A 24037-nucleotide genomic window follows, 5' to 3' on the forward strand; every position below is an offset into this window, starting at 1 on the left:
AGGGGTTACAAATTTTTCTCAAAATTTGAAGTGCAATGGTTACCATATGGGCCAATAAATTATTATGTCTACTCAGTTTGCTACCTTGATCAGGAGCTTGAGTATGTGCTTTTTCTTGTTCTGCTAATTTTCGCTAGTGTTTCCTGTTTGCTTCTTGGTTTTGTTGTGTTAGTACGCGACTTGCATCTCCAGATTTGTCTCTTTCTTTTTCAAAGAAAAGCACAGGAGAAGGAGATGTTTCTGAGAACATTGCAGGCTGTCACAGAACACGGAAGATTCAACGTTGTCATTTTCCTGCAGCAGCATGCTATTAACGGGCCGTCCGTGAGGGCTTCTTCAGGTAAAATTCCTACGTACCTGGTGTGACCATGTAAGAGAAGGTGAAAGGTTGTCAATGGTGAAGCGTGGAGCCACGACCAAACGCCTACTAAACGATGCAAAGGAAAAGGACCACCACAGGCTCCAAATGCTGCCTATGTTAAAGCAAGACTGAAAGGGAAATGCTTAGGAAATGGCTCATTAAAGCTCAAGCACATTGTCCAGTAAAAGTTTCCTCCGTAGCCAACAAATGAGGATCAACAGTAGTCTCATGGATTTATAGTGCTATCCTGTCGTATTAGCATATAGAGAATTGCAGACTAATGTGCCATCAACAATGGGAATGGAACTCAACTTCCAAAGTCTGAAAAATGGATACAAAAGTGTTTCTTTACCATTGTCATGTTTCACGACTCTACCATATTAAAATGTTTCTTTCAACATAATTTACATGGAGCTATTTCTGATGTACAAGGCCATCCATCCACTCCCACCTTGCTCACAACTTTGGGATGGAGGTTAGATGAAAACAAAAGACAAAGTAACTCTTACCTATAAAACCTTTTGGTGTCACTCTATAGAGTTTATGAATATTTTCACAGTAAAAGTGGGATCAAATTTACCTCAAGATCACAATTTAGATAGCGAAGTTTCACCCAAGGAGACGGAAGCGAAAGACGAAGCAAACACTCTTGCATTGCTTGCACCCAGGTGGAAATTCCTGTGATTACACAATCTAATCTTGGTCCAAACTCTCTTGAAATCAGTCATCTGAAAGATCTGCCCTAAGATTTCGCTTGTCCCTCCAAAAATTTCCAAATTCAAATGGGGGCGGAAAGATACCCAGAGATTTCTTGAATGAAAAAGGAATTTTGGGCACACGTACACCATCACTCGTAAAGAAAGGAATAACACAGAGAAAAATAAGTAGGGCTCTCTTGTCAACGTTTCCTTTGCAGATGACCCACATCGCGATACCACCATGGACTTTCCACCAATTCCTGAATTGCCAGACTGATCCACAGCAATGTATTGAACTGGTTCATGTCCTAGCATTTTTACAAAACCAGGTGATGAGCAAAAACAATTGCAACAGACACAGTAATCCAAATTCCATCCTCAGATGCATGAGGAAAGGACTAATTGCTCATAACAGCAGGCCTTATTGTCAATTAATAGCGTTATAAGGAACTGGAACAGGCAAAATAAGCTATCTATGCACTTTTCACCACCAAATGATTCATAAAAGGAAAATGGACAGATCAGTGACAGACCGACTTTGTACGGAAAAGGCATACCAGTGGTTTTCTTGTAAAATTTGATAAGGGAGTCTAGATCTTTAGAACCACGAAAACGGGTCCTGGACTTTTGGCTCACAATTATTATAGCTGGTAAGCTATGTATGCCATATCTTGAAAACAAGCTGTAAAGAAATCCACAACAGCAAGTGAGCAAACAGGAAAAACTTAAAATGACAGGTTATTTTAAAAAGAAAATACTAAAACATAAGCTTGGAAAATAAACAGATATCGCCACAAGATTACACCATCTAACTTCATGCAAAATTTAAGCTCTCACAGTAATAGTCTATATTTAGGCAGGTACAGTACAGTTCAACTATAATTTTCCCTTTTTTTTTTCTCATTTTTGCTTTTAAAAGCAATATACAAGTAGCAAAATGTTAATTGGAATGGCAGTCATTGCTTAGGCTAGTTTTTACTTGTCAAAATCATACTCCGTTGCAGCTATTGGAAAATCAAGCTGATCTTCTGTAACTTAAGTGTAATACCTAGGAGTATATCATGAAGGCAAAGTAACTTCAAATTTACCTTGGCACAGTTGAAGATTGTTCAACGGCTAAATGATCAATTTCAGGATACAAGGAATCCAAGACTTCAAAGGCTGAAAGGGCATCCTGTGAAAATGGACACCAGGAGGCATAGAAAAGCACAGCAGTATATGTGTTCCCTGATTTGGAACTTAGGGCACTCTCGCGGGAGTCTCCATTCATCTTAAATGCACCAACATCGTAATGTTATAATTATAGTACAAGTTTTGAAATTTTCAGTAAGACATTATAGGTATTACAGGACCAGTATAGTCAGTGCAGTATAAGGAAAATTTTCAACTGTTACTCCAGCTGAGACCATAACTACCATTTAATAGTACGTAATGAATCCCTGAAAATTTGGTATCACTGATATTTGTATTTTCCCCTAGATATACTGAATTAGGATAAGGAAAATTTCCACAGATAAAGTCTGTGGTCTTGAAATTGAATGCGGAAGAGTTGGTATCAGAACAAACCAATAACCAATCAGATTCTTAAGGTCAACTATACTTTCTTTTACTGGAGCTTGATCTAACAGATTTGGACGCAGACTATTTGTCAACACTTTTAAGTAACTGCATCTATGTCATAAGACAAATGCATAGTCGTGGACTCATCCTATATTTATGGAATGATGAAATGCCCCAAAAGGGGCAAAAAAATATGCAGAGCTGATTTTGCGAGAGTAACCGAAAATGCATATTATGCGACAAACCATAATACTAAATGACAATCAAACAAGACCCTGCATGCTTCACAACAACAAGGACAAATTCCCAAAGACTATAGAACGAAAAAGATGGAGTCCAGCGAAAATAAGAAAAACTAGCTTAAGAAAGGCAGGTTAAGGCCCCATGAGAGTTGTTTCATCATAAGCAAGTTCCCTTTTTCGCTCTCTGTATAATATTGTTTCTTTAACTTAAATTTACTATATTTACTTTTCATGCCAAGTATACCCTGAACCACAACTATCCTTCAGGAATGTTGACTTCACTTGTAGCAGAAAATCACCAATATGCAGTTAGATTTCTGATATCACAATTCTGAAAGCCCTGCTTCAGATTAGCCCACTGATCTGCACATCCGCCAGAAGTATTACAGCTCCTAAAAGAAGTGAACAAGAATCCAATTTTGCTTTTGTAAACTGCTCGTCACATGCTTAGAAAACCTGAGACCTAGGCTCGTGTTAACATATTAGCCCCAAAGTAATTGTAACCTCAGTCAACAGATCATTTGAAAAACTACCCATGAACAATGTCACAGAGAAAAAATGAAAAAAAAGTCCACATTTTTCTTTCAGACAAACAGACTTATTTTACAGTTAGAAACTAGAATTCTCTTGATAACTGCAATTGCAAACAGACTATAGATCCAGATTTTCTTTCTACAAGGGAAATTCCAAAATTTAAATAATTGCTTTATGTAGAAATAGTTAGATTCGTCTTTGCATGTCCAATTCTGGCAAGGGCAACACCTAAACCAAGTTGAGGATAAAAAATTTTCCATGGTCCCACCTTTGACTTTGTAAACCCTGAACTAGCTAAATCAATTTCTATGTTGTATACCACATATCCAAGAAATTTCTCTTAAATGCCCCAAATAAATTAAATATGTGCAGATGATTCAAAATAAAGAAGAAAGAAAATCCATTACCAAAGGAGGAAAGGATAGTCTATGAAAGATGCTATTCTGACAACTATAACCAATGGCTGACAGGTTTGCACAAAAGTACAACTTTGAGGAGCTTTATCCACAACTTTTTATCAGAAACAGTTACCAAGTAGGTATTCATCAAGTAGACTAAAATCACAAGGAATCATGCACCAGATAAAAATTATTGTCAACATTAACTTATCATTAGAAAATTCTTCATTCTAGACAACTTTTAAACATCTATAGATCTGGTTTCATTCAGAAGACAAATTCTGATTTTGGAGTCTTATACTTTAGTTTTTCTCCAGTATCATACAATATCCCTCATTTTCTAATTTTGCATCTTTAATTAATCTTCTACTATTTGGAGACATCATCATCCAGTAAAGAGTCAACATCTTCTACTATTTGGAGACAATGGTAGTGATAACATCGGTTCCTTTTTAGGGTAAATTTATACCTCTTTGTTGTTTCCTTGTATTTCTTTCTTTTTGGCATTGCAATTTATGTTCATTGTCTTGGTTTCACCACTGGGAACAATGTCAATTAATTCACCTTATGATTAATATGCAACCTTAACATCTTGATTGTTAAAGCCAAACTCATAGATAGAATAGGATCATGTGTCCAAAACACAAGAAACTTAATAAGCCAGTACAGATACACGCAGCCTCAGGGCTGGGCACCGGAGAAAATAGCCAACCAGCACATGCAGATATGAAGTTGTTTGGAGAAATCCTCAAGCTTAAAGAACCACGAGTTTGAAAAAACACTGGGTTTTTTTGGTCATACTCATTTCTAGATATAGCAGTGATCTTAAACATATCCCTTACGTCTAGTTAGCTATTCCACATCTAGTTCATCCACAGTGAGAAATGTTGTCTAGGGCTTTGGAAACGAGAAACCAACCAAAAGAAATAGATAAGAAGATTCCTCTTAAAGGTACCTTTCAGCAAAGTGCCTCTTTAAACATAAGGAGTATATAAAGTTACAAGACCTCGTCATATTAAGCTGTTATCCAATGAGCACTTTGACCCAAGCCTATGCAGCAACAAATGCTAAAATGACATATCTAAACAAGTGCTTTTTGTTTAAACAATTTTGTTCTCTTTCATATGAAGGGCTGGGAGTGTTCAATATATGAGCAAAATAGATTCTTTGACAACACAACCATTTATAAAGGCTTAGTTCAATGTGTCTTAAATGTTAAGCCCGGTACGAAAGATCTGGGCAGACTGTCCTGAACAAAGTTCCTTCAGATCCAAATTCAGGTGCTCGTTCAACTAACTATTGAGATGCAGCTTTGGATGTTTAACTCATTTTCTTCCTTATGGACTGAAAGTATATCCGCGCAATGTGAATAGAAGAAAGGAAAAAAAAATCCTAAATTAAGTCTTAGTCTGTTTGTAAAGAATACTTTCACTCAGATCATATTCAACAAGAAAAGTTTGACAGCTTCAGGCTTCAGGCCAAAGTATACAAGCTAAACTTGGAAAATTTGCATCAAACATCAAAAATCCATTCTTTCCCTTCCACTTTAATCAAAGTTTTCTGCAGCAGTTAACATGGAAAATTTTCTAAGTTCGACCTTTATGGGACAATAACATAACGCAGCATAAGCAAAAGGCAACAAGTCAATTAGAATATTTCATTGGGGCCAAGAAACATCATTTGATGACCATCTAAATAAACTATTCGTACAAACATTAGAGCGAACAAGGGCTCTACCTAAAGAGAATCGCCCATGGAAAGTCGAAAAATAAGGTAGATACCAACCTCCTCAAAAGCCAAAACAAGGTTCATCCCTTGCTTAGAATTTGAATGCTACAACTTTGAACATTTTTATTGTAAACAACAACATATTCAAATACACACCCACACACACTCGTTTTAAGGTTCACCAAACAGTCAACATATTTATTCCCAAATTCCTTTCCCAAGCACCACAAACAGTAGAACAGAACTAAACACTGATTTTCAGTCAGATAAATGCAAGATTTACCCAAAAAAAAAAAAAAGAGCTAACGAAACATAACTAAAAGTAAGAAAAACGAAAAAGGAATGCACTTGAAAAGACGGGAAAAAGTCAGGAAAACATTACCAATGTAAGTGTAAAGCACTCAAATGCCCAAAAAAATGAAAATAGAATTTAGAAAGGCTGAAATTCAAAAAACCCTGTTAGACAAATTTCAATGGAGGATAAGGAAACGGACAAAAGAACAAAAAATTACCTCAACGGGGAAGTTGGGACGGTAATAGGAAAGATGGCACTGAGAAAGCAGATGAGTAAGAAAAGGAGGGTTGGATTGGGGTGAAGGAGAACGGCACATAGCTGGCGACGCGGATGATGAGGCGACAGCGCATGAACGACAAACTCCATAGCAAATGCATATCCAAAGGAGCATCGCAAGTCTCAGAAACACGACCATTTTCAGCAACAAGTTTCCGACTTTTTTCGATTTTCTCTTTTGGGTTTGGGGGAGAAGGGAGAGGGGAGTGTGCTGGCCTTGAAAATTTAGTCCCAATTCTCAACGTCGAAGAAGAAGAAGAGGACAAGGACAAAAGGAAGCATAAAGCAAGGAAGAGTAGCAAAGTGTAGCAGCTTTCTCCCATTCCCTCCCTCCCTCCCACGGTAGCCAAAGTTTGAAGCAATTTTCCGTTTTTTGCGTCCAAATCGCCTTTTTTTTTTTTTTGGCCTTTTTATTTCTCCCAATTTCAAATTTTTTAGCTGTAGTATTAGTGAATAAAGTTTGATTTTATCACACTATTTTACTAACTCAAAAATTGGATATAATAAAATTTAGATCACATGATTCATAACACTGGATCTATACAAGTTTTTATCTGAATAAATAGGTAACTAGTAACTGTTTGGATTAGGAGTGCAAACGAATCAAGTCGAACTGAGTTTTGACCTAATCGAGCCGAGCTTTTAATTAAGTTTGTGAAGCTAGTTTGTGAAGCTCGAACTCGACGAGCTCAAAATGTCGAGTTCAAACTCGAGCTCGAGTTTAAAAAATAAAATAATAATAATAAATTTATTTTTAAAAATTTAAAAATAATTATTTATTTTTAAAAATAAATAAAATAATAATTTTTTAATAAATAATAAAATATTAAAAATATATGTGTAATTTTACTATTAAAATAAAAAATATATATATAATTGAGCTCGCGAGCCAACAAACTTAATGTTTTTGAACTCGAGCCGCTCGCGATCGGCTCGCGAACGGCACCATTCGTGAACACTCCTAGTTTGGATAGAGTGTTATTTGAAATAATTACTATAATATTTTTTGTGATATGATATATATGAGATAAAAATGTGATTAAAAATATAAAAAAGATGGATTGAAAAATGTATTTAAAATGCAAGTGAAATATTATTTAAAAAAATGGAGTATTCAAATAGTATTTATTCTGAGCTGATTTTCTTCCAAAAAAGAAAAATGAGAAAGAAAAGTCTGCCAAGTGGGATGGATGGATGGGATTCTAGATGGTCAGGTCAACCACGTCTCAAATGTCCACCTCATTCAATAATATCCACCTCATTCAATAATATCCTCTTAAATAAATAAATAATTATAAACAGCTGCCAAACAAGTGTTCAGGCAAGACCAAAGTGTTTCTTTATCGTCATCTGCACTGCAAGTTCTTTTCTTTGTGCAGTGTCCAAAACTCCAGTTTATGCCAACTTTAAAGCTGCTTTCGTCGGACATCCCATTCTAGCCTCCTTCACCTTTAATGTTTCAAAATTCGGACAGTTAATTGAACCGGTGAGATGTTCGAGTCGAGATTCAACCATCAGATCGATTCAATCCTGATTCAATGAATTTTTAAAAAAATAATTTATATAAATATATATGCATAAAATAAGGCATGTATTAGACTAATTTAAGACTTTATATGATGAAAATTTTAATATTTTCAAAGAACTTGAATTTTCACAAATAAATTTTTTAAATTATAAGTTTAAACAAATAAATTTCATCTCAATCTTAATTGAATTTATCAAAAAAATAATGTTAAATTCAACTAAAAAATATCACAATATTTTGAAATTATACAAAATTCATGTATATGGAAATTAAACATTGTGAGTTTAAATTTTAATTCAAGTTTTTGATATTTAGATATTGCAACTTTAAAAAAAAAAAAAAAAGAAGTTTTGAATTTGGAGGAAGTCAAGAAAATAGAAAATAAAAATACAAACTTGATAAGAGGGAAAAAATGAAAAGAAAATGAGTGAATGTTGCATTTAATAATTAATTTTTAGGGTTAAAGAAAACATATTCTTTTTTAAAAAAAAAATTCAATTTAATAGACAAAAACAAAAGAAATCGCCAGTTCAACGATTCAATCCAGTTCGCACGGTTCAATCCGATTTTTATGTATAATCAACCCAAAGTATAAACCGGATTAGAGCCAAGGCCGGTTCACAATCCCGACCGATCGAATCAGACGGTCCAGTCTAGTTTTTAAAACACTGTTCACCCCCTCCCAAAGATCTTCATGATAAAAAGCTAAAAGCGGAATTCATACACATTTCACATGCACGCGCAGAATTTGAAAGAGAGACAAAATATTAATCAGAGTCTGTCATAGCAACCTGCTGCTTCACATTGAAATGGCTTCTTATAACACAACAAATATACACATTATCTCTGTTGATTTGCATATACAAGGATGTTCGGTCCATCGTTTGTTTTCCCACGACAGCGAGAAATGGAAAAAAAATCCAGGATGGAATACAACTCAGATAACAAAACTTCCCCTATAACAAAACTAAAACCTTCTTCCACTGTTTCCGCTTTGCAAGTATCAGATGCTAGAGTTACATGATGACCATCAGGATATGTGCTACAGTTTTATCCTTTCTTCGCCCAGATTTCCTGGAGCATTGACGTTTCACCTAAAGAGACTGAAGCCAGAGAGGACGCCCACACTCTGGCATTCCTTGCACTCTGGTGGAAGTTCCTGTTTTTGCAAATTCTCAGCTTGGACCAAGCCCTCTTCACATCAATCATCTGAAGAATGCGCCCCAAGACTTGGCTCGTCTCTCCGAAAATTTCCATATTCAGATGAGGCCGGTACGATGCCCATACATCTTCGAGACGGTATAGAACGGTTGGCATTACATATACCAGCACACGCAAAATTAGGAACAATACAGAGAATATTAAGTAGGGTTCCCTAGTAACCATCTCACGAATGGATGACCCCATCCATGATTGCACGATCAACTTCGGACTTGTTACAGAGCTGCCAGACTGGTTTGCAGCAACGTATTGAACTGGTTCACTTCCTACACGCAAAACAATAAGATGAAGATCAACAATAAACATATTTTAGTTGCCCCTGCAAAATAATATCTGTATTGACTGCCCACCCAAGGAGTTCAACAAATTTACAATATTATCACAAGACCTAAAAATAATAGATAGAATTGCTCAAAGAAGATCAGAACGCATTCCTTCCAAATTAGCTATTAAACCATGATACAATCATAAAACCACCATTCCAAATTAACAATATACTTGGTCATGAGTACAAGATCCACGGGAGCATGGAATTCAGCATTAAAAAGCATTAGACAGCCAAGTATATGATTTCACGGTAGCAAATTTAACGTAAAGATAAGAGATTTATATGCTACAAAAGTTCCCGGCAGAATCACAATGCATCCAGGGTATACAGACAAATAAACTAGAAAGTCATACCAGTGGTTTGCTTGTAGAATTCAACAAGAGAGTCAAGATCCTTGGAACCATAAAACCGCGTTCTTGACTTTTGTTTCACCATTACTATAGCTGGTAAGCTATGTATGCCAAATCTGGAAAACAAGCTGAAACAATAACCACAAAAAGCAGTTCAGTAGACCATAAAAACTAAAGTCCGTGGGATCTCTAAGAGGTTCCAAAAGCAAACAAGAAACATAGGCTCAGAGTCTTAGCAAATCAGAACACAAGCTTGAATATATAAAGAGAACATAAGCTCAGAGTCTGAACAATCAGACCACAAGCTTGAATAAATAACATTCTAAAAAATTCTCAGCCTACACAATTCTTTTGACTATGTCACATAGACTATAATGTGAGTACTTATTCTTGAGCGCATATTTGAAGAAACTTCATTCATTCCTGTCCTGTATATCTCCATTCCTGTGTACAGCGAGAACAGTTATTTCACTGGTCAAAAGACAAACACTAGGAGGCGCCAGCATGCTGAACATGCACTGTTTTGGTGTCCTTCTGCTCATCAATACTAGGATATCCCAGAAGAACACTTAAATTTGTGTTGAGTACATCTTAGTAGGATTTCATTTTTTTCTTGGTAGAGCAACAAGGCCGACTTCAAGTCAACTTGATGTTTGCCCAAATCCAACAGATATTACCATACTAGCACCGAAGCCATATCCAGTGGGCGGCACAATTGCTTCATGGTTGAATGAAGAACCCATGTAGCAATTGCTAGAATGGTCTTTCTTTTGGTTGGTGCTGAATAATCCTCTCCTTTCGAGGAAGAGACTCAAAGCACTTATATGGCAGAAAAGAGACCAAGTGTGGCAAAACTTCTATGAATGGATGTTGTTAAAAGTGATTGTTCTGGTATAGCAAGTAGGAATAATGCTTTCTTCTTCCTTTGGGCAAGGGTCAAAGGACATCTAGCTGTGATGAACAGAGAAAAATCAGCTTCTTACCTTGGCGTAGCTGAAGATTGTTCTACTGCTAAATGTTCAATGTGCGGATACATGGAACTTAGCACTTCAAATGTCATATAAGCTCTCTGCGAAAACGGACACCAAGAAGCGTAAAACAGCACAGCAGCATAGCTGTTTCTTGCTTTAGAAGAAAGAACTCTCTCAAGCAAGTTGCCATTAACCTGAAAAATTATGACATATAGTTATTCTTCAGTATAAAATTATTTGAGAAAGAAACTGTAATGGAACATGCAAATTCAATTTTAAGGACTGCCAAGAAACCATATAATGACTTTCTTCTTAATGCAACATACTGCAGAGGATGCTGTGCTGTCAGAAATGGGCTCTAGCATTTGCTCTATTCCGTATATTACGAAATGCACCATCTTTTCGTGCGTTAACCTAACCTTTTCCCAGTCACACATTAATGTATGACATATTGCAGCCCAAAGAGAGAGACGGACTTGTTTTCAGTAGAAATTTAGAATGTACGGTATAAGTAAACTTGAAATAATACAGACTAAACTGCTGAAATAATACTCAGTCAACAAGACAAGGCAAGGGGTCTGCTAGTTTAGTTCCAAAAACAGTGTAAAAGGAAGACCACAAGAAAATGCGACATGCCAACCACAGATTATAAAGGCTGTAATAGAGGCAGCAGCTACAAATCGTTCAATGAGAACTATATTCTCCAGAACCCCAAAATCAGAATAAATATTTTATTACCAGCAATATCTAGTAATATACCACCCCATATATGGACATACTGACATATAAGAGAAGCGTTGCGTAATTAGGTATTGTACAACTCATTTTAAGGCATGCTCTGCAAGTTATTCATGCTGTTTTTACACAAGTATTTTGAATGCTGTTATCACAATATTCCCACAAATACATACTCATCCATATATAATAACGGCAAAGTAGTGGGTATCATGTTCTATCTTACCACAAATATACTGCTAATTATTAAGTAATCTCTTCTACATATTTGCACCAAAAATATTCCAGAAATCAAGTATTTCCAGATGTATCATTGAGTTTTTACATGCATATGGGTGTCAAATTCTTCAGAGACCAATCTAAATATCAGTCAAAAACATCATTGCTGTACAAGTAATAGTCCTTTTTAAGGCTAGTGCATGTATGATCATCCAGTCTTCTTTTGGAATAATGTGAAAAGACATATTAACGACATTAATGCTATTTCAGACAGAGACAGGTACAGGTGACTGGCGTGGGTGCAGGTGCAAGTGTCAGGTTAATAACTTTCTAAAATCAGGACACTAACACTGCCAGAGAGTCAAACTACAGTACAGGATATAACAACCTCATATGCCCCATTAGGTTTTGGATAATGTTCGTTGTCTAAGTATTTTGTACACCATATACATCTAAATCGAATAAAGATGTCCAGATAACTCTTTTCACATACTAGAACAGGTTATCTGTACCAGGGGTAATTGATTTTCAAATGAAAGTCCTGGCAAAAGTAATACTCAATTTTTTTTGATATGTTTCTTGAAATCTTAGAAGTCAATAGAGATTTCACTGAAAGTCAAAATATCCCTTTAGATTTTGACAGTCTTGGACACTCTATTCCATGCCCACAACTGCATCGTGTGCTGGATGCGAAAGTCTATCAGGATGTATATTCAGTCATCAATAGTTATAACAGCTCTAAGCACTACTAGCCGTCAAATCTTTACTGGCCCCTTTGTACAATACCTGCCCCAAAACAAGCTCAAATTTCCATCTTTACTTCCTCTTAATACAAAAAAAAGCTTTTCTCTTGTCACCCTGTTGGCCAATAATCTAATCTCTTTGAAAATAGAGCCAATTCTTAATATATTCCTAAAAGGGTTAGTATAAGTGGAGTCAGAGTGCTCAAGTAAAGGCATAGGATTGGCAAAGCAAAAGAGTTCTGATGCTAAGTCAATTACTATACTTTCATCCCTGATAAATAATAATTTCATAACATGCTAAGAGTTATGAAAACCAGGAAAATAAAATGAACATCCTCAAATAATGACTGAACAACTAAATGAAATATGCTGCACAAAAATGTGATCATCCTCTCAGAGTGAAAATTAGCACGTGAATGCTTAAGACCTGTGATTTTGAAACACCAACATGTGGTAAACATTCTTAAACTGATTCCCTCTTTTGTTCACTTATGCAAATCACTGTCTGATAGTTTTCACCTTTTACTTTCCATGGAACTTTGGGCAACAAATCCGCAAATCCAAGCCTAGACAGATTACAGATGACACAAACTCTAATATATAAATCACGTGAGTGAACATATTTCTTCTTCTTCTTCTTTTGGTTGGTAGAAGATCCACATTTAAATAAGCCACAGACAAAATCTTAGTAGCACAAGCACCCTAGACTAACGTGTTAGCGTTCAAGCTACTTAGTTGGATAAAAGCAAATGCCAACCGGAACCATTAATCACATTCAGAATCTATGCCTTGTAAAGACTATTTTTTTTTCCCAAGCTGTGCTATGTGGCCAATTATGCATATCTTCTGATTCTATACAACCAGGGGTTAGCACTAAATACATAGTACTTTGGTACAGCCAAAAGGGGGGGGGGGGGGGAAGAAGCCACCTTGGCTCCAAATTTCGTCATTTGTGGGCCAAAGTACCATAATCAGCAAATTTCCCCCAGATTCAAAGCTTTGAAATAAGGAAAGCAAATAACCAGCCCCATGGAATAAAGAAAAGAAAAGCTCAGAAGCCCCCTTGCAGAGAAAGCAAGCACAAATTGGGTGGGAATCGCTCGGAAATTACAGTCTATTACAGCGAGAGACAAAATATAGATATAAAAAAACAAAGTCAACCCGAATAACCAAATAAATCAAGAGTGCCAAAATCCGCTATCAGAAGCAATTCAAGAGTGCCAAAAATCAAAACCCATAAATTTAGAGCAGTAAACTGGACAGCAGTGAAAGCTAAGCAGGCATAATCGTGACAGTAAATCTGATCAAACGGACAAAGAAAAGAATAGTAAAACATAAATAAATAAGGAATCTTGAGAGCAGAAATAAGAACGTAAAAAGAGGGGGCAGAGAATCTTACATGGAGAGGGGAGTTAGGAAAGAAGAAAGGAGGGCACTGAGAGGTGAGGGCGTGAAGAATGGAAAATGGTCGAGAATGGGAAGCAGCAGGGCAGACAGGGTGCGATGAAGAAGATGCAAGGGGGGTCGGAACCCAAGAAAGCAAACAGATGGAGCAGATGATCAATCTCAAACGTCCCATCTTCATCGATTTCACCAACATCCAACACCACCACCACCACCACCAAGGAACAGAAGAAGAAGAAGAAGAAGAAGATAGATGACAGATGATGAGAAAAAACAGAAAAAAAAAATCAAAAAAAGAGGTGGAACCTGAGAGAAAAATTTTGGGCAGTTGGTCTGTATATGGAGAAAGAAAAGACCACGATAACAACTCCTTCCCCCCCCTCTCTCTCTCTCTCTCTCTCTCTAAAACTCTAGAAAAATACTCTACGACAAAAGTTGAGAATAATATCTTTTTTTTTTTTGTTTATTAAATGCGCAAAGGGCAAATTATATATAGCTAATAAGTGCTTCAAGATGACCGCTTTGGTTTGGTACGTCATGGCGGTGGTAGGCCACGGGTCTTTCCTACTCTCTACGCTCTACGGGCCTGTTTGGAACCTGAATTTTTTGGGAGTTTGTCTAAAATTTTACTGTAGTACACTGTAGAAGTTTTTGAAAAAATTTGTGTAAAATTTTTTGTAAGGTGAAAAATTTTTTTGTAAAAATTTTTGTAATGTGAAAAATTTTGTAGAAATTTTTAAGAGGAAAAACTTTTTTTTTTCTTTTTTCTTTTCTTTTTCTCTTTCTCTTTTCTTTTTCTTTTTCTTTTTCTTTCTTTTCTTTTTCTTTTCTTTCTTCTCTTCTTCTTCCTTCCCTTCCCCCTTCCCCGTTACCAGCCCCTCTCCCCGCAGCAATGCAGCACCCCCTACCCCTCCCCCTCCCTCTCCCCTTCCCCCTCCCTCTGCTGTCACCCTCCCTTTCCCCTTCCCCGCCACCCCCCTCTGCTCGCCACCCCTTTTCCTCCACTCTCCCCTGCCACCCGTCATCCATATTCCTCCCCTCTCCCCCGCCACCTGCCACCCCTTTTCTTCCGCCCATCACCTCTTCTCCTTCCCTCTCCCCCGCAGCCCCTCTTCTCCCTCTGCCCGTCACCCCCTTTTTCTCCTCCCCTCATCTATCCCCGTCACCCTCAGTAGCCTCGTCGCCCTCGCGCGAACAGATCACAGCTCCCCTTCCCTCCACTTTTGCGATCTGGTCATGGGACCAGATCTGGTCGCGGGAGGGGGAGGGTTGCGGGGGACATACAAAAAAAAAAAGAGGAAGGCAGTCAAACTAGGTAAAGGAGGAGAATGGCAGGGAGAGGGAGAAAAGCAAAAAAAAAATGGTGCCGGAGGTGGTGGTGGTCGGCGACGGAGGTGGTGGACTGGGTTGGGATGGTAGAGGAAGAAGAAAGCCAAAGGGAAGGGAATTTTTTTTATGTGTGTTTTGTGTATTGGGTTGGGATGGTGGAGGAATTTGTGTGTGTTTTATGTATTTTGAAGTGTATAGGTAAAAAATTTTGAGAAGTTTTTTGGGTTCCTGTAGCAAAAGTTGTTAAAAAACTTGTAGGTAAAAAACTTGCCCAAAAAACTAGCTTCCAAACAGGCCTACATTTTGACTTCACACCCCCATCCATCCATCATCAGTTCTTCACCTCAGCGCTCCCCCTTCCCCCCCGCCCTCTTTATTTTTTGGTACGAAATTTCCACCTGTTTTGGTACCACCATGTTTTGGACTCTTCAAAAGTTAGGCAAATTCTTGAGTGCAGTCCGAAAACAAAATGCTAATAGGAGAATTAGGGCTGTCAATAACATCGAATTGGCCGAAAAGAAAAGGAATCGAGCATACGATAATGATATAATCCCTAGGTTAGACATAACTTGGATACAGATTTGAAATCCGATTAAAATATGATTTGAATTAGGATCTCTTTAGGCTCTACCCGATTAAAGCTAGACCCGTTAGTGTGTGTGTGTATATAAAATTTATGCTTTGATATGTAAAATTAGATTTACATTCTAATGTATCTATCGATAAATGTATTGTTTTTAAATATGTAATGTATAATTAGACTATTAATAATTAGTATTGGTTTTGAAAAGACTTAAATTCATTAAATAAATATACTTAAATATATTTAAATAAATAACTTATTCTTTGGAGTAAATTTTGCCCGCACAATTCAGACTCATTTAATTAATTAATTAATTAATATGTTCTTTTGTTATTATCAAACACTTTTAAATATGTTAAAATCTAAATTTATTAAAATTTAGTGCTCAATTAGGTTATCAAATAGGGCATAATTTACAACTGGATATTTTTGCATCAAGAGAGAAATAAGTGCTGGATTGAGTTATCAAATAGGGTCTAATTTATGATTGAATATTTTTGCATCAAGAGGGAAATGACAACATTTCGAAAAATATATATTGTAATACATTTTTGAAATAATATATATGAGATAAAAAGGTATTTGTGATGTGAGGGGAAAAAATCCTTTTACAAATAATCCATTATCCAAACAAACACATGGACTACGATTGTTTTAGACGTACCTTCATCAGACTAGGTAATTCACAAACAATTCTCTCTGAACGAACCGCCTCTTTTTTTCTTCTTTTTCTTTTTTTTTTGAGTAATATTATTTGCACTACTCTTGTGTTATTTGCACTTCTCTTACTTTATTTTTATTTCGATGAGACCATATTACCTCTATTTTAATTTTTTTCTCCTAATATTACGTTTACATGTGAGGAAGTTGGGAACAATTGTTGCACGTGTCTAAAAGCTAAAGAAATTAAACTTTTGTTTGTCTTTTTTCTAAATCTACATAACTGTTTTTTAATTTATTTTTTATATTTTCATTTCAATTTCAATTTTGTAGATTTTTATAGGCACAACTGAAGTTCCATTGCATCATCTGGACACCAGATGCTGTTATGCTTTTGTTGAAATATATTAGAAAGTTTCACTTCCACTATGGTGGTTATATGAGCTATACTTAGTTGACTTTTTGAAGTATTAGTGTCCTATTTATGAGATATTAGAATTTTACTCAATTTTTGGTCATCTTTGAAGCTTGAGATTTTTTATTTATATATTTATTTTGGAATTGAAATTTGAAATTTGTTCATATTACATTGTTAGATTGATCTTTGACATCATATAATTTCGTGAAGTTTTATAGAATAATTTTAATATATAGTGGAATAATTAATTGGTTTTAGAATGTAAAAAAAAAAATCTAGTAAAGTTAACTCATAGTTAAGGAGAAGAAATTTGGAAATAAGTAATATGGTCTTGTCAAAATAAAAACGAGATAGAGAGAGTGCAAATAACACCATTTGATAGTAGGGAAAATTGCAGAAACCTACCCTAAGGTTTCTGATATTAGCATACACCTCCTTTGTGGTTTAAAAAATAGCACTTACCACCCTTGAACTTAAGGTTTGTATTACAGATTTAGTCCATGCCAGAAAAGTTACCATTAAAAATTTTTTTTAAGGAGTGAGATGAGAAATTTGTACCAGATTTGCCCCTCATGCTACTTGCCAAGTTATATTAACAGAGGAATGATAAAAATATAAAAAACTATTAAGATTTAGCAAAATTCAAGGGGGTGTTAGTGCAATTGAATGAAATTTAACAACAATACATGAAGCAACGATGGATACTAACGGCTAGTTAAATGACCATATATCTAAATTCTTGCAGCAAAGTTTATAAAGAATACATATCACTTTTAAAATTCTCTATTAGTAATATGAATAGTTATTTGTAGGGGTAACACAACTGCTTATGTTGTTAGAACCAATCATTTACAAAAAAATATCGCTAAACAATCAGCTAATTAACAACATATTTAAGCATCACTAAAAATTACTAAATATGAGATAAGCCTAGTTACAAGTAATTAAAAGTGCATACTAATAAGATAAAGTTGTTTTTAGTAAATAAAAATTGCAGTAACTGTATTAAAACTGTGTACTAAAACTACTGTTGCTGCTGATATTCTAGATTACTGGGTTATAACTATATTAATGGAAAGAGATATAGCAACTTGAGAAGTTGTAGTAGGTTGAACTAGAGGAGGTTTTGGAATAGAAATGATTTGAGCAGATATATTTGTACAAGTTTTCTTTATACTTACTTTAGTAGAAATTTCAAAATTGCTTATTAGGCTTCTTCTCTGCAATTGTATAAAATTAGATTTAAATTGACTAATTTGAAAAACATAATATAGAAACATATATGTCTTTTTCTCTCCTCATTTGGCACCATTTCTTAGTTTTGCTCACAATGGTTAAGGATGCTTAAACTTACAGGTAATCTAGTTTAATTAGTCACTCAATTTGTTGACAAAAAATAATTTTTCTTTTCTAAAATTCTTTCATTAAGTTTCTGCAATTAGTTAGGGTATAAAAGTAAAATCATACAATTTATTGTTAGTAATAGGTCCAATTTCCTCCTAGAGGAGGTTAGTGCAATTTTAGAAATTATAGGGGAGGTGAGTGCTAGTATCAAAAACCTCAGGGGAGGTTTCCGCAATTATCCCTTGATAGTAATCGCAAAGGAGCAGCGAAAAAGGGTAAGGTGATTTTGTTGATACTTAATTACTAATAAATACAGTGAATAAGAAGAAAAGGAAAAGTGAAAAAAAGGAGTAGGAGCAGTGCAGTTAGAAGCAGAAGAAAGGCAGATGGAAGTGGCAGCAGCAGTGGAGAAGAAAGAATCGGAGACTAACAACAGCTCCTCCGACCTCAGCCGTTTAGCATCGTCGGATACCGACAGCAAAGACAAAGAAGCACAAGACCGCGAACAACGCATTGCTCTTGATCTCAAAGCCGGTCTCCACCCTCTCAAGGTCCTCTTCTCTTCTTCTTCCTCTTCTTTTTGCTTAATTTCTTTCCTTCTTTTATTCCTTTTCGATTAGGTTTTTCGAGACCGCTTGCGTGCTTATCCCGTAGGGATTGATTTGAACCTAGAATTAAGTAACTTTTTGTTTCCTGCTCTTTTGTTTTTGTGGATTTTTTTTTTGGCTGATAAACACGCCAATTTCAGTTGACCTAAAATGTTTGCAACCTCTTTCATGATGGATGTTTAGGGTATGCTTCTCTTGAAGGAGGAGTTTAAAGGATTTGTGATTGTTGAGGATTGAAAATGTGTGGAAAAGCACCGTTTTAGGTTTCATTTAGTTGTTTGTTTCGAGGCAACATTTTATTAATATGCCAACTCAATTAAGAGATTAATGTAGAAGTTGCTAAGTAGTCAATTACCAGGAATCTCAAATGACGGCCCTTTTGTTGGTGGTATTGGATTGTTTTGTTCCAGCAGCACTGAGACAAACATTTATGAAGATCCAAAATTCATGAGAACTCCACGCACCATCCCATCATCAAATCTATGTGTCTACATCATAGAATGATCAACAAAGGCAATTGTTTCTTTTTTCAACTAGGAGATGATTGCAGGCACAACCCAAATCTCTCAGCTACTCAAGCATTCATAACTTTCTTGCCTCCTTCTTTCATGTGAAGAACTCGAATGATCACATCTGTTTCCCCTGTTCTCTTTTTTAGTCTACATATTGTTTCTTCGTCCGATTTACTCAACTCTAGCACTTGACAGATTTGGTCCTCATGCCTTCTCCCCTGAGTCCACCCTTTTCTACTCAAGGATGCAGGACACAATGACACAAGTATAGAGACTGCAGCGCTTTAGATTTTTTGTGTTTTTAATTCTGGAAACTTACACCAATTATGTGCTCATTCTGTATTTGTCTTTTGTTGTTGTATGGTTTTCACTTATCTTTTGCAACTTTGACTGCATAGAATGCTACACTTATGAAAGCACTAAGTTTCCAATGATGCAATGTGATGTACAGGCTTTTACAAATCTTCTGAAGAAGTGGAAATAGAACTAACATGAAAGTTTTTATTTTGATAGGAAAACTATGGTAAAATCAAAACATGGCCACTTCATGTTGCTTTTGTTGCTTGGTGAAAGATCTTTCTATCTTTTGCACATGAGGCATTTAAACCTTTCACTTGTGAGTAGTGCATTTGTGGCTGTTAAATTCTTGAGCGGGAGTCAGAAAGGCTGATAGAATTACTTTTGAAAAGAGAATAGCAAAAGGAAATAAAATAGCCTGATTAGGTGCAGCAATATTGAAATCAAACTTGGTTCTGTCGTTGTGAATCAGCTTCACCTGACTCTCCAGAAGTCACTGCTTCCATTTATTTTGAGTTTAAATGCTGGGGATTAAATTCTTGTTCTGCTTATTCTAGAAGTTAGTTCAATCAAGGATCTATTTTTTGGAGGGAAGAAAGGGTGTCAGTGGGATTTGTTAGAAGGGAAAGACTGAGAGAGCATGATGGTTTTCCATATTTTCTAATATTTAGTGTGTGGAAGTAAGAATGGAATATTTGGGTGAAATCTTTGTCAAGTTTCTTCTGCCCTTGCTTGATACTTCTCAACTTTGCTGATAATCATCTTTCATTCTTTGATTCTCTTAAGTTCTCTTAAAAGAGCCTTCCTGCCTCGCTTCTTCCTAACAGCAAATCCACTCCTCATCTAGGGCTCTCACCCCTAAGAAATTCCGAAACTGTTTTAAAGTTTGATTTCCTTGTCAATTATATGCATTTTCATTATAACATGAACTGGAAGTGTGTTAGATATGTTGTAGTATGTTTCAATTCATCATTCTTTTCAACCACCGTAAATGGGTGGTAGTAGCTCTTTTATGATAAATCAAGTTGTACATTAAGTGCTACATATTTACATTCTTCTAATCTTTCTCTTCGCGCCTATCCAACCCTTAATTTATCTCATGATTTGTCTGTTGTCTGATGGATTTAGTTATTTATCAGTTTCATCAAATTTTAGAAAGTTCTGCATCTTATTTGATGTTTTAAGCCATTTGGAGGCCCTTTTAATCCTGCTGCTGCACTTTCTATTGATTATGACTATTTTTTGATATTACTTGATTTTGTGAATATCATGTATGTAGTAGTGTAGGCTCAAGTTTGGAGGGATCTTGTCTCGTACTATTGAATCTCTGTAAATCCTCACATTATACTGGCCGATTTTTGCTGTTTCTAAGATAAAGTTGTTAGCATTATTATACTTCTCTGTATAGTTTCACTTACATTTATACAATGTGACAATCAGCACAAATTCGTTTTTTGGTATACTCGAAGGACACCTGGAGTTCGCACTCAAGCATCATATGAAGACAACATAAAAAAGATTGTGGATTTCAGTACTGTAAGTTGCAACTCTTCCCCCTTTCTCACCCCCTCTCCAAAGAAAATAAGAAACCCTTTTATGCTGCATAACATTGTTATGCTCAGCAATCAGTTTTTCCTAGGCAGAAACTTCAATGTTGTTTTTTCCATTATTCTTCCATTTAAAATGCACTGCTTGTAGGTTGAGGGTTTCTGGGTCTGCTATTGCCACCTGGCACGCCCATCATCATTACCAAGCCCAACTGATTTACATCTTTTCAAGGAGGGTATTCGACCTTTGTGGGAGGTAAAATTTGCACTGCTTTCCCTTTTGCCTTATCTTTTTCTTGTTGGCATATTCTCAATCTTAAATTTTTTAATCCTTTTTTCCTTTTTTTTGGGGGACCGGATGAATTGTATTACGTTCAATAGGATTCTGCTAATTGTAACGGTGGAAAGTGGATTATCAGATTCAAGAAAGCTGTCTCCGGCCGCTTTTGGGAAGATTTGGTAAGCCAATGTTGCTCAGTATGGTTATGCTTTCTCGACCCTGCTTTCTTTTTTCCTCAATATTCTTCTTGCAGATGCATGATGATATTCGTACTGCATATTAGTTTTAGGTATATTTAATTATGTCCAGATGGCTAGTTTTTTGAAATGGTGGCTGACATCACTAAATGATTATTAGAACTGTAAGACATGATGGATGGTGTAAAGTTGTGGACCTTCTTGCTCACATTATGTTAAACTTACCATTGCCTATTCTCTATATGACTAAAATTGCTTGTAAATAGATCCTTTTCAGTTTGGATATCTTGGCTTGTGTTCATGCTATTGTTTTTAGCTTCATGTTGTATTATACTAATTGGACTTGCTTCTACATGCAATGTCAACTTAAAAGCTGCAGTCCTTTATTGGTAGTTGCATTGCTTGATTTCCATTGTAAGTCTAATTGTAAGTATTCTTTTTCTGATTACACGTATTAAGTGGCTGGCAGTTGCTTTGGAATGACCACTTTTGTGATACCAATTCCTTGTCATCCAATATTATTTATTCAGTCTTGACTGCAACATCGTCTATGTACTTGTTTCAGTTGTCTTTTACCATGCCTGTTACCTGGGCATAATCTCAGATTATGATGGCCTGTATGCCTTTTTGTAGTTTAGTTGCATTTCAGTTGTATGATACCAATTTATCGTTATTCTGCTTAATTTATTGAGCTGATTGCGACACTTTTTGCCTTTGTTTCTGTTGTGGTATTTTGCTCTTAATTTCTGGGTAGTGATGCTTTGAGATATCGTCTGTTTGCTTTTCTTCATTATGAGGCACGCATCTGGCATAAATTTTTTTTCTTTTTTTTTTAATTATAATTTTTAGACTTTTTCGGATCACAGTATTTACTATCTTCGTATTGGTTCTTTTCCAATAGAGTAGTCAAGTAAATCATAATATCTATTGAAAATTGATCAGTTTAACTACTTTGAATAATTTTGTCTATTGTTTTGTGAGACTCCATGACTCATGATCAAGGTCCATTGGCCATGATGTCAGGCATTCGTGGTTTTAAATCTTGTTTAGCACTCTTTTTTTATTAAAAAAAAAAAAACTTTTAGCACTTTCTTTTTTTAGAAAACCTTTCCAGTATTGATCACTAAGTGTTGTAAATGTACATTAGTTTAGGAAAAGTTGCATATTATGATTGACAAGGCTGTTTCCTCATTTCTTTCACTTGGCCTTTTTAATTGTCTAGTTTGCCAGCCTGTTTTTCATGGACATGACAGTGTTCTGGAGTACAACAATGCTATAGTGGACGGAATTGTGATCTATTATGACTGTTAGCAGTTTATCAAGTTGTTAGTTAATATTCTGTGTGAAACTGAATGCAGGTTTTAGCATTAGTTGGTGATCAGCTTGATTATGGTGATAATATCTGTGGTGCTGTACTAAGCATTCGTTTCAACGAGGATATATTGAGTCTGTGGAACCGCAATGCATCTGATCACCAGGTCAGCTCTAGCTTCTGCATCTCTTGAAACCCATCTCCTTTGTAATTAAGCTGACTGATATGACCTGCTTTAGCATTGGTCTTATAATTGGTTTCGTGTCGTCTTTAGGCTGTGATGTCCCTGAGAGATGCAATTAAACGACATTTGAAGCTTCCGCTCAGCTATGTAATGGAATACAAACCGCATGATGCATCTCTACGTGACAATTCATCATACCGGAACACGTGGCTGAGGGGATAGGGAAGAACCAAGAAGCTTCGAACTTGCAACTGAACGTGCAGGACTGAAGTTGCATCTGTCTGGAAGCTATTTCAGTGCATCTGCGATTTGGTTTTGGGTTGTAATCGTTGATAACCTTGGAGAGATGATAATAGAGTGGATTGCTGTGTAAACTTGGAATTTGCTCTGTTGGTTTTTCACCCGATACCTAGAAGTCTGTCGATTTTCATTTCATTTCAAACCAGGATGTTTTACGAACTCATGTTTAAAGTAAAGTTCAATAGCTTTAAAATTGTAAGGTAGCATTAAAATGCTTGGTTTTAAAAAGGGAACCAACCGGCATGAAGGTTGCTCGTTTGTGCATGCGTGTCTGTTAACTTAAACCAAGGGCGGGCCTGTCTCGCGGTTGTGGTTTTAGGTCCTTTATTCTGAGCCTTATTCAGCTCGATAAATTTCAGCTAGCCTCGAGCAGTCTGCGTATGTTATTCGATATCGAAATTGTAGGGAAGTTGGTAACGCCACCGGAATAAAAGAGTTGTGATATGATGGGGAGCTGCAAATATTTGGTCTCTTGCATTTCAAGAATGGAGTTGGTTCCTCTTCCCAACGGGAAATGTGAGCATGGAATGCGCAAGTGGAGAGCGCGCAAGCGACACGAATTAAAGATGGAAATAATGTGAGAGAATACCAAGTTTCAACGTGTTCACTCTGATTATTAATAATAAAAAAAAAACAATCTTCTTAATTAGCTTCTTTACATCATTCATCCACAAGCAAATTAACCGGGTCACCAACTTGGTGATGTAGCACAATAACAGTCTTTGAAAAGCAAAATTGTCTGTCGAGAGATTTTGTATTATCGTAGTTTTAATAATTATGTTGAGTTCCTTTATAGATTCTTTTCGTTCAACTCACTCCTATTCTTTATAATTATGTCGGAGACGATAGATTTTATTTTACGCTTACTTCTATTC

The 24037-nt window shown here is 36.0% G+C and overlaps 3 protein-coding genes across 3 annotated transcripts; 1 reads left to right on the top strand and 2 right to left on the bottom strand.

Moving 5' to 3' along the window:
* Positions 1–690: 690 nt before the first annotated feature.
* On the bottom strand, positions 691–6422 carry LOC113693873 (5'-adenylylsulfate reductase-like 5). The gene is made up of 4 exons (XM_027212626.2): positions 6034–6422; positions 2148–2329; positions 1617–1741; positions 691–1367 (listed from the first exon to the last, which is right to left on the bottom strand). The coding sequence occupies exons 1-4, from the start codon at positions 6229–6231 to the stop codon at positions 949–951; spliced, it is 924 nt and encodes a 307-aa protein (XP_027068427.1). The 5' UTR covers positions 6232–6422; the 3' UTR covers positions 691–948.
* Positions 6423–8418: 1996 nt separating this feature from the next.
* On the bottom strand, positions 8419–14048 carry LOC113694282 (5'-adenylylsulfate reductase-like 5). Its single transcript, XM_027213185.2, has 4 exons — positions 13587–14048; positions 10503–10684; positions 9523–9647; positions 8419–9107 (listed from the first exon to the last, which is right to left on the bottom strand). The coding sequence occupies exons 1-4, from the start codon at positions 13785–13787 to the stop codon at positions 8671–8673; spliced, it is 945 nt and encodes a 314-aa protein (XP_027068986.1). The 5' UTR covers positions 13788–14048; the 3' UTR covers positions 8419–8670.
* A 4190-nt stretch (positions 14049–18238) lies between these two features.
* Positions 18239–23426, top strand: LOC113694286 (eukaryotic translation initiation factor NCBP). Its single transcript, XM_027213190.2, has 6 exons — positions 18239–18476; positions 20783–20878; positions 21041–21145; positions 21271–21348; positions 22725–22844; positions 22953–23426. The coding sequence occupies exons 1-6, from the start codon at positions 18312–18314 to the stop codon at positions 23082–23084; spliced, it is 696 nt and encodes a 231-aa protein (XP_027068991.1). The 5' UTR covers positions 18239–18311; the 3' UTR covers positions 23085–23426.
* Positions 23427–24037: the final 611 nt, after the last annotated feature.

This window comes from Coffea arabica, chromosome 6c (assembly GCF_036785885.1).
Source record: "Coffea arabica cultivar ET-39 chromosome 6c, Coffea Arabica ET-39 HiFi, whole genome shotgun sequence".
NCBI lineage: Eukaryota > Viridiplantae > Streptophyta > Magnoliopsida > Gentianales > Rubiaceae > Coffea > Coffea arabica.

What these genes read in the sequence shown, in the direction of transcription:
- LOC113693873 (XM_027212626.2), bottom strand. Translation starts at nt 6,231, where the DNA reads ATGGTCGTGTTTCTGAGACTTGCGATGCTCCTTTGGATATGCATTTGC. An exon ending in GTCCCAACTTCCCCGTTGAG is followed by an intron (nt 2,330 to 6,033) that starts GTAATTTTTTGT and finishes GGTGCATTTAAG; the next exon opens with ATGAATGGAGACTCCCGCGA. An exon ending in ATTTTACAAGAAAACCACTG is followed by an intron (nt 1,368 to 1,616) that starts GTATGCCTTTTC and finishes TAAAAATGCTAG; the next exon opens with GACATGAACCAGTTCAATAC.
- LOC113694282 (XM_027213185.2), bottom strand. Translation starts at nt 13,787, where the DNA reads ATGTTGGTGAAATCGATGAAGATGGGACGTTTGAGATTGATCATCTGC. An exon ending in TTCCTAACTCCCCTCTCCAT is followed by an intron (nt 10,685 to 13,586) that starts GTAAGATTCTCT and finishes ATAATTTTTCAG; the next exon opens with GTTAATGGCAACTTGCTTGA. An exon ending in CAATCTTCAGCTACGCCAAG is followed by an intron (nt 9,648 to 10,502) that starts GTAAGAAGCTGA and finishes TTATTGTTTCAG; the next exon opens with CTTGTTTTCCAGATTTGGCA.
- LOC113694286 (XM_027213190.2), top strand. Translation starts at nt 18,312, where the DNA reads ATGGAAGTGGCAGCAGCAGTGGAGAAGAAAGAATCGGAGACTAACAAC. An exon ending in CCGGTCTCCACCCTCTCAAG is followed by an intron (nt 18,477 to 20,782) that starts GTCCTCTTCTCT and finishes TGTGACAATCAG; the next exon opens with CACAAATTCGTTTTTTGGTA. An exon ending in GCAATGCATCTGATCACCAG is followed by an intron (nt 22,845 to 22,952) that starts GTCAGCTCTAGC and finishes TGTCGTCTTTAG; the next exon opens with GCTGTGATGTCCCTGAGAGA.